The sequence below is a fragment of the Drosophila busckii genome, chromosome 3R (assembly GCF_011750605.1).
Source record: "Drosophila busckii strain San Diego stock center, stock number 13000-0081.31 chromosome 3R, ASM1175060v1, whole genome shotgun sequence".
In the NCBI taxonomy this organism is placed as follows: domain Eukaryota; kingdom Metazoa; phylum Arthropoda; class Insecta; order Diptera; family Drosophilidae; genus Drosophila; species Drosophila busckii.
This window is the reverse complement of record NC_046607.1, coordinates 11,011,125-11,020,912: the sequence shown is the minus strand read 5'-3', so window position 1 is coordinate 11,020,912 and position 9,788 is coordinate 11,011,125. Positions and strand designations below refer to the sequence as shown.

The window sequence follows — 9,788 nt, the reverse complement described above, 5'->3', positions numbered from 1 at the left end:
CGTATTTACACGTGCAATGAATGAATTTTAAGCATATTCTTATTTGTTTATCCATAACAAACAGCACTACATAATCATGTTCATTGACAGCAGAATGACAATTATCGTTGATTTAAACTGTGATAACCTCAATCAGTTTAAAGCGTTTTAGCATATTCACGTTTTCAAATACATCGCCACTATGGTAATTTTTTATTGTTAGCAATATATATACGCGTGCCTTATGGATTCATTTTATTACGTTTTTCATAAAAAAAATAATTCTAATTTAAATGTATTTTTTTTATTAATTGTCTGTGCTTCCTATTGAACCGTTAGGAGGTTAGCTTTCCACTTTCACTTAACGAAAAACTTGTCGTCAAAAAGCTTGGCTAAGATAGGTTTACCACCAAAAAGCATGAAAGCGTGCACTCTCTAAAAGCTTTCAGCGCCAGCACCAAATTCACCTCAAAGCCTGGGGCTCGACAACTGTTTGTCTTTCCCAGGATATTAACACACCGCAGGCATGTGAAATGCCTGAGATTTAGCACGCATTAAACAACATCAAAATAAACAAACAATTTCGCAGACAATTGCTTTAAGCACTGCATAAACAGCCGCAACGAATTGCGGTCGACGTCACAGTGGGTGGGGGTTGGTCTGCTGGTCCTTGGGTTGGGGTGGGATTATCCTGCGGAAAAGAGCTTGCTGGTTGTGGCTGGTCGTGTGCCTCAGCTCTCAAATATATTTTGCCCTGCTTAAATTCTGATGTGGATGCAAAACGCTAATCGATATGTTCCAGACGAGAGTCCTTACTCTAGGATACAATCCAAGGGAAGGGTGCGTGAGCGTTTGTATGTTTCTGATGGCTGCTTCTCCACTTGAGTGCACCAAACGCAAACTGCTTGACACTATCAATCTGTTTTTTGTATTTCTCGTTTTCTGTGTCTACCCTATAATAATGCAATTAGGATTGATTTACTAAACGGTAAGAAGTATAACAGATAACTTTTGAAATAGTAAGACATTTGAATATTACTTATTGTGATTTCTGTATTTAGTTTTGAGATTTTTATAATTAGTTGACAATCCTAATTTCTAAGCGTTTCTAGGGTACAGAGGTTAATAAATATGTATTCGAAATAAATATGCACAACTTATGCAAATCAAGTCAGATTTGATTTTTGCTCTGTACTCTTTCCCACAGTTGTCCAAGCACAAAACTCGAAGTGCACCGGCGATTATCGCTTAGATCTGGCGCACTCTTTTGAAATGCGATAATTTAATTGTGGTGCGATGACATATCCCCTTGTAGTATGCACCACAGGGGTGGGTAGGTGAGCATATGTAGCTACAGCAATTGCAAAAGTTAAATTAACAATCGTGTTTACATTGGTTTGTAACAAGATTTCACTTAAGGACGTCAGCTCTTGGGTGAACCGAGGCATCCGACTGCTTGATCCTGCATCAAAACTGATTACTGTCATCACGAAGTGAGCGGAGTGTGCGCCGGCGCGTGTCCTGCTCGCACCAATTTACGTTGGTAATGAAAAGGTTTGCGCATCCGCATCCGCCCTTGACATATTGTTTGCCTTTGTTCGACTTTGCCGGCGCGGGTTTTTCGCGCCTCGGGCTCAGGGCACACGACCCTGTCGCCTGTCGAGGCGTTCCTATGATTCTGACGTAGCTAATTTGTGCGTAAACCAAAACATCAAATAAACATAATTCAATTTCAACAATTGCCCTGTGTCCGCTGTGGTTTCAAGTGCTCTGCGTTTGCTTAATGAGCTGTGAACTGTAACTGGCTGCTATCTGTGAGCTCTGATCTAATTGCTGCAGTTACGCGCTTAATTTCCCGAATCGTGGGAATCACATCCTTTCGCTCAAAACTACAAAACTTAAAATGTCAACAGGTTGCCTACCGATGATCGAAGCGCCACTATTTAAGGATCACATTACTGACAGACCTGGCGCTGCACCATATTGTGGGTGTGCAAACGCAGACCAGTCGTCCCCCTTTGACGCTGTGCAGCACACAACAAACATGGCGGCCGCCTGCTGGGCAAATATGCTTATAATGGAAAAATGTCAAAAACAGGTGAAGGCAAGCACAAATCAAAGAGCTTGAATTCACTGCTTAGGTGATAAAGACTTTTGGCTGCTCTTTCTGGTGTGTTATCTATATGAGCGTAAATACAAAATATGTTTTTTAATTTAATTGCATCAAATCATAGTATAACTCAAGCTTATTTTTATTTATATCGAGATTCATTAATTTACCTGTATAGACAGGAACAACAATCGCCTCACCAATGACTCTTAAACACTGTAATTTATTGAATTTAACTACTATTAATAGTAGCAGTAGTCCAGATTTAATAAGATTTTTGGGGTTCGCCCATTCCGTGCAGCAAACGTTGTCTGTCCAACCCGCAGTATATAAATTTTTGCTTTTTTTTTTCTTTAAAGACATTTAATTGAAATAAAATTTTAATTTGGCTTAATTCAATTTAAATAATTCTTTTGTAATTATTTTTTTCCATAGTCGACTTTTAGTGATACCTTAACTTTAGTATAACAAGCGTTTCGTATAGAAAACACCCTGTACTTGACAAGCTCCGCCCACAGAACAGCCGGAGCGAGTAGTTGGCCAGTTCTTAGGGGTTGAAACTCAGAGCACTGGTGCTTCCAATTGGATGTGAGCTGCTATAAAAGGCGCTGAATTCCCAGGAGATGTGCACATTACACTTTTAAACTTATTGGATAAAGGCAGCAGAACTCTATTGGGAAACTTTCAAGGATTTGGCAAGAAAGTATTGTGAAAAAATTGAGATGTCGCGCAATCAATTGCCAGATTCATCTTCCTCACCGCCCATAAAGTGAGTTAGTGCAAGTGATTAGAACTGATACATAGTTAAAATAACAGTACATATGTTAAAAAAAAAACAGAAATTTAATTGCCGTCGGCTAATGCTCCAAAGCTTTTGTGTTCACAGTCATTTGCCGTATCACAATTTCGATGATGATCTGATCAATGAGCTGCCTTCCTGTCTCTATGCAAGTCAACATCAGGGCAGCCTCGGTGGCGCTGCAGCATCTGGTGGCATCTCCAGTAATTTGCGTCTCAGCTCCAACAATTTGCGGCACATACAGCAACACTATCTGCAGCATAACAATGGTAAGCTTAATTATTACAAACCTAAGTTTCCCTTTTACCTTTTGCTTGATCTCAGAAAATCTGCTGGACTCGTCCACGAACACAAATACGCTGGTGTCGCTACATTCTAATAGCGTGACGCCTATGATGTGCAATAGTCCAAGCGCCAGCAGTAGCGGAGGTGGTGGCGGCGGGAATGCTGTTGGAGGTAATGAAGCCAATGGGCCAGGACCGAACTCAGCAAACAATAGCTTTGGAGCAGCAGCAGCCTCAAACTATAAGATTCAGCGGCAGCAAGCAAATGTGCGAGAAAGGAAACGCATCCAGAGGTCCGCACCAACTGGGTACACTAAATGGTCTTTTCCATTTCATACTTAGTTTCGCCAAGTCCTGTCACAGACCACTAATGAGCGTTTTCCTCTCTCTCTCATCTCTTCCTACTCTTGCGCTTTGCAGTAGCATTAATTCAGCATTCGACGAATTGCGCGTGCATGTGCCAACCTTTCCATATGAGAAACGCTTGAGCAAGATTGATACGCTGCGCCTAGCCATTGCATATATATCGCTGCTACGAGAGGTCCTACAAACGGATTATGATCCACTGACCTATGTGGAGAAGTGCTTGCGTGGTGAGATAAAAGCGGATCGCGCCAATTGGAATACAAGCGATTTGACGGCTCGTCTCTCCTGGATCAACTGGGAGAATTTGGGCGTGCATCCTGGACGACGCACGCTTCTCACATCATTAGCGCTGTCTTCGGAGCCAATGTGCGGTGCACACTGCGGCATGCCATAAATCCCAATTGGAAGCTGATCATTTGCAGCTCTCTCAAATTTACATTAATGCCAGATACGTCTTCCCAGTACTTAACCCATCTTTAAGATAATGTCATTTCAAGTTTCTAATAAATAGCAATATTATTTATTTAAAAGCATTATTTTTTTGCAATAAACTTTATAGTATTCTTCTCTTCATTTAGTATATTCATATTACTTTTGTAGTTTGTGTTTGTTCGCTGGTTCGTTTGGTTGTGCCTGCTAGGCTTATACGAGCATACATTTCTATGTAAGTAGTATATAAGTATATATAGTTATTAACAAATCAATTCCTCAAATTATATTTCAGGATAAAGTGTATATCAGTGTAGAGAGTGAGTATTTCTACGCACAGCAAACCATAAACAGTTCATAGTGAGTTTTGTGTTCGTTTGTTTGTACATAACAGTTAGACATAAGCAACTATTTAACAATTTAAAAGCCTTTTATAAAATACATACATATATCAACTAGAAATCGCCTACACAGCATCATATTTAGCATACAAACTAAGATATAAATATACTCATTTGCTCAACAATGAAATTTCAAGAAACACACATTTGATGACCTTGCCTTGATGTAAACTTTACAAGCGATTGACCCTACAAGTCAAATACATACAAATACAAATAAAAGTAGAGCGTAGGCGGAAGATTTACTCTATAAAATAATGTATACATCGGTTTTGTTATCTTTTTGGCAACTTCTACAACTACGGCTAATGTCAATTTGCAGTTAAGTTCATTAGTTATGCGGAGTGGAATTTGACTTTGGTATTCTAGTTTGATGTTTTTTTTCTGCTTCAAATAATACTCAAAATGCATTGTCTACAAATGAGACTATACACAAATACAGACATCAAATGTTACATACAAGTTTTATATATATGAATATATATATATATATATAAATATGCGCTGGACACATTTAGCTACAACTCTAATAATTGAATTTTTCGATTGCTTCTCCAGATGTTTTTCTGTTGTTTTTTTTTTTTTGATTATTTGCTTAGTTTGCATTTAGCACGGCTACTTTTCGCAAGCTTTCAATTTCACTGTGTGTCAAACGCAGCGAAAACATGGACTCTATAAAGCTATGGCAGTTGGTTACAATGTTATCCTGTATCATAGTATCGCGAAAAAGCGTAACCAAAGCGGCGATGTCGTGGCAGGCCAGTATAGCGGTTTTATGTGTGACAAACATAGCCAAGGCAGCTCGAAATACAACCTGAACAAAAACAATATATGTATATTCCAATCTCTGATAGTAAGTTTATTATTAATTTACCTTATGGCCTTCGGCGAAGACGCAATCCCATATACGCAGCACAGTCTCAACGGGAAGAACTTCGGCAAAAATACAGATGAACCACTTGCTAGCTATTACCGCATATGGAAGCTCTGTAAATAATATATATATTAACGCTTAAGCCTTAAAGGTTTGTAGAGTCTATATACGCTTACCTAATTTTTCAATATGCCTATTGACAGCTGGAACTCGTCTTATTACCAATTCTCTAAATACAGCCAAATCACGAAGCAGACTGCTCATATTATGCGAGTGGTATTGAGGCGCAATATCTTCAACGATATGCTTGAGCAGCCAAAACGACTTCTCCTCATCGTCGGTGACAATAAGTAGCAGTCCGGCTATGTAATTGAGCCCCTGGCAGTAGCCCACATCGCGATTGTGATGAGCATAAGCGCTGAGTATATTAAAGAGACGATCCTTTTTCGAATCAAAGTAGATATTGTCGGGAAAAGTACGAGGTAGATCAATAGATATGGAATCGTTAATTTCTTTGATGAAATGATCGATATTCAATAAGCTACGATATAATCCAGGTCTTTTCTTCATTGCGGCTTCGGCGCCACTTATCTTCATCCACACATCGGTCCGAAAGGGTCCTGGTATGCCCTTTCGTATATATCGTTTGAGCTTAGCATCTGGCTGACTGAGATCAGGATTTTGTTTAAGTATAGCCTCCCATTTGATACGACGGCGCGTCAGTGTCTTTAAGTATTTGTCCATAAACTTTCCATAGTTTTCGTAGTCGAAATGCTCGCCTCGTCTGAAGCCGTATTCGTCCACATCACTGTATTAACATAAAAATAATTCGTAAGCTTCTCATATATAAATTCAAAATCATAGGGGCGTATTTTATATATATATAACAGAGATTGCTGAGGGCAATACAAATATATATTTCACCTACCTAAACCTGGAACTTGCGGTCGCTTCCATATGAAAAAAATTATGACTAGTTTTATTGCTCAGTTATGTTAAGTTTTGACTCTTTATTTTTTTGCGGTCAGTTATTTTTGCTTGTGACTTCGTCCCCTTGTTGTTGGTGGTTCATGGCCCTTAATTGCTTATTAGTATTATGCGCACGTTTGTCGCTTTTTCCGCTCAACAACTTCCAACTTTAACTCCACTTCCAAATTGAACTGTGTGAATTAAAAATAAACAGCTTTAGTTGGCCTCTTCTTTCATTATGCTATTGTCACCTACCTAATGCTTGTCCTTGAGTATTAACGTCTATCAATTACTAAAGTTATTGTTGTTGTAGGCGTTTTTAGCGCGCCTCTGGGCACTGATAACATTTACAAGCACACACACATAGACAATTTTTATCACACACGGACAGTCCTTCACTTTCACTTAAGATGATAGTGTTGATATTCTGCTTACTTTTTTACTTGTGTGCTATTAGAAAAAGCAACTTGTTCATTGATGCCTTCGCGCTTTATATATGGGCTTATTTATATTTTTTCTTTTTTGCATTTTTCATCTTTACATTTCCTTAACAGTTCAGCGATACTTACTCACAAGGGCTGGAGAATAATGCATGTTACGAAAACTAGTTCTTTTTCAGTCAATGAACTAAGTCGTTCTTTTTGTTTGAATCTTTTTGTTCATCAATTGTTTCTTATATCTATGCTTGCTATATCATTTGTTCAAGAGTTTATGAGAACGGAATTTTTTACACCAATCTTTTTACTTAATTTCTATATATACACTTTTTTTTTTAATTTACAACAGGGAACATTGAAGAAGGAAAATGTGAACTTATTTAGTTTATTTGCTTCAGAGAATAGGTAAATCTTGTTCGTTCAAGAACGTCACAACACAAGTGTCATATCTGCTGTAAACAGTGCTGAATATGACCAAAAAATAAACAAAATAATACCAAAATGGTTGTACTTTAAAATATTAGTATATAAGAATGTTGGCTTATATATATTTGATAGTATACAAGGTCTTACCTTAAGGTAACCCTAATTAGGGTCTGAAATTTTAAATGAATTTTATGTTTCTGAACCTTTATTAAAAATTTGAACTTATCGATAAGTCACAGCTTAGTTTTTTCAGCTTTTGAAAGCTACACTCTCGTCAATGTGAGAGCGGTAGAAATAGCATAGCAATATTTTTATCTAATTATTTATTTTCAAATACAAGTGACGACTGAATAACTGAACTTGGGATTGATAAAAAATCAGGGATGTAGTAGTTCAATTGTACTTATTCTGAATTTATTATTCTACTTTACTTTGCATTACGCAACAGTGTTGCAAATTCAGCTATTTTCTGGCCAGATTTGTCTATTTTACATTCAACTACAACTGACGACTCGGAGTTGGCAACACTGTTACGCAATGTCAAACATCTGAGGTAAAAAGCATAACAAATTGTTGAAATCGAACAAATTTAAGTTATATTCGTATTTGTGACTCTATTGCAGGGTTAAACATTAATAAACGTGTTAACAGTAAAATGCTGCGCACTGCCTCAATGTTAGCTGCCGTTGCAGTCACCACGGCTGCAGCTCCACAAAAACCCACATCGCCAGACACTTCACTAATTTGCAGACCATCAGATCTGCCTATTTACGGCTCGTTGCGGAAGCCAGTGTAAGTTTTAAATACGATCTTGTGGTTCTTTAAGCTAATTTAAATGATTGCAGGCCAAAGATTGAGCACAAACAGAGAGAGTCTCCACTGCACAAGACACTAGAAGATGGTGTGCGATATGTGCGTCAGGAAGTAGAGTCTGGCTACAGTGCTGTATCGAAGAAGACGGCGATAGTGGGTGACTACTATGAAACAGCTAAGGCGCATACACAGCGCTCCATCGATATTTTAAACGAGCCCCAGAACTCGCTACATCGCAGCGGTGCCATTGTTGTTGGTGGCCTGGCCGGCTTCATATTCGCTGCACGTGGCGGCTTCATTAAGAAGGTTGTGTACACGTCCATAGGAGCCGGAGCCGTTGCGTCGCTATGTTATCCGCGTCAAGCGGAGGAGAATGTGCGCGTCGTACTCTACGAGGGACGCAAGATATTTGCTGTCGCTTATAATTTCGTCAAGGGCGTCAAGCCAGGAGAGGAGGTGCCCATTGAGCCCATACAGAAGTTTCCTACATCATTGCAGGATCTAAAATTTTTGGCAATGGACCTAATCGATGAAGCGAAGGAAACGCTGTTTCCCAAGAAAAAGTAAAAACAAATGCGAACGAGCAATGCCGTTGATCGTGCTACAGTTTTAGTCAAATTGTAATTGTGATTATATGCATATAGTACATATATAGTTGTTTCCAATTCAATACTTTGCAACTTCTGTATGAAGTTATCTTTTTTTTCGCTTCACTCTATCGCTCGCGGGCCATCAACGTACTGAAATTATTGGTACTTGTATGCTAACGGCAATAAACTCAATTCGCGTTTCAAAAGTGAAAACCATATTTTAGTTTCAGTCGTGTATAGAATTTTTTTTCAGCCAGCTCATTTTAGCTCTTTTATATTGTATAATGATATTGATTAATTGTTCGTTGGTGTCAAATGTCACTGCTGAAAAGTGAAACTTAGCAGCAATGTAACCACTTGTCCCTACCCATTCGATCACATCGTTAACCAATTTTGCCAATCATGCCCAGAGGCTAAACATGTTTTCGGCTTGAAACTTAATGAAAAAATCGACATGGGCACTGCCGTCTTTAGCAATTGTTCTCCATCATTTCACCACTTAACTTGACACTTAAATGAAGAAGAAAGCTATGCATTGAATTCAACATACTTATTTATCAGACACGTTAATAAACTATACGTTTCTGGTTTTTTAATTATGAAATGTAGCCTTATTTACAAATTCTTCAACTTGCAATGGTTCAAAGTGTCTGCGAGGGATCACCACTAATTTGGTTGCGTTACGTTTAATTTGATCCAAATACCAAAGACAAGTTTCGGCTACTTGAGTAAATTTTAAAATACGTTTTTAATGGATTCACATGATTATCATCCAGGACGGAACCACCCTTTGGCACTCTGTTTTTGGGATATTGTGGTAGAATCGCTATATATAACCAATATAAGAAAGGAACTTCAAAATAACTCGTTTGGTCTCAAGAGCCGTCCACAACACGCAAGCGGATGTTTGCAGCCGAATATTTTATATGTTATGCTGAAACTCAGTTCCGTTATGCCATGAGAGATATTAATTCCGTCGTCAGAACGAGTCAAGTGGCTTATTCCATGTCCGAGATTTGCTAAATTCTATTTTGTTCAATTAACAGTTTTGATAGCTGCTTAGCTTATATAAACAATTCAATATTTCAGGCTCAGCATCGTATGAGGTTTTCACAGATCCATTAAGGTTCATCATTATGAATGGACTGACGTATTATGTATTATGAGTCTGATTTTGTATTCATTTGAATAATTTTTTTTTAGTTTTATCCCATTCTTTTTACTTATTTGCACAAAAATGTTTATAAAATGTTTGGCAAAAGCTTGACAAAATAGATTTTAATGCTAAAATGGCGTCAATAAATAGTTTAA

At 38.1% G+C, this 9,788-nt stretch overlaps 3 protein-coding genes across 5 annotated transcripts; 2 read left to right on the top strand and 1 right to left on the bottom strand.

Annotated features, from left to right (window-relative positions):
- The first annotated feature begins 2,645 nt into the window (after positions 1 to 2,645).
- On the top strand, positions 2,646 to 4,041 carry LOC108602490 (basic helix-loop-helix transcription factor amos). Of its 3 annotated transcripts, none has more exons than XM_017990615.1 (4): positions 2,646 to 2,858; positions 2,976 to 3,157; positions 3,213 to 3,492; positions 3,593 to 4,041. In XM_017990615.1, exons 1-4 carry the CDS (start codon positions 2,812 to 2,814, stop codon positions 3,930 to 3,932), a joined length of 849 nt encoding a protein of 282 aa, XP_017846104.1. In that variant the 5' UTR covers positions 2,646 to 2,811; the 3' UTR covers positions 3,933 to 4,041. The 3 variants fall into 3 exon arrangements, with proteins under 3 accessions (XP_017846104.1, XP_017846105.1, XP_017846106.1); XM_017990616.1 differs by having other exon boundaries at positions 2,647 to 2,858; positions 3,213 to 3,480; XM_017990617.1 differs by having other exon boundaries at positions 2,650 to 2,858; positions 3,213 to 3,465.
- Positions 4,042 to 4,940: 899 nt separating this feature from the next.
- On the bottom strand, positions 4,941 to 6,835 carry LOC108602202 (growth hormone-regulated TBC protein 1). The gene is made up of 5 exons (XM_017990251.1): positions 6,467 to 6,835; positions 6,171 to 6,402; positions 5,419 to 6,050; positions 5,243 to 5,355; positions 4,941 to 5,182 (listed from the first exon to the last, which is right to left on the bottom strand). Exons 2-5 carry the CDS (start codon positions 6,197 to 6,199, stop codon positions 4,964 to 4,966), a joined length of 993 nt encoding a protein of 330 aa, XP_017845740.1. The 5' UTR covers positions 6,200 to 6,402; positions 6,467 to 6,835; the 3' UTR covers positions 4,941 to 4,963.
- Positions 6,836 to 7,530: 695 nt separating this feature from the next.
- LOC108604213 (MICOS complex subunit MIC27) lies at positions 7,531 to 8,690 on the top strand. The gene is made up of 3 exons (XM_017993578.1): positions 7,531 to 7,627; positions 7,698 to 7,866; positions 7,920 to 8,690. Exons 2-3 carry the CDS (start codon positions 7,730 to 7,732, stop codon positions 8,452 to 8,454), a joined length of 672 nt encoding a protein of 223 aa, XP_017849067.1. The 5' UTR covers positions 7,531 to 7,627; positions 7,698 to 7,729; the 3' UTR covers positions 8,455 to 8,690.
- Positions 8,691 to 9,788: the final 1,098 nt, after the last annotated feature.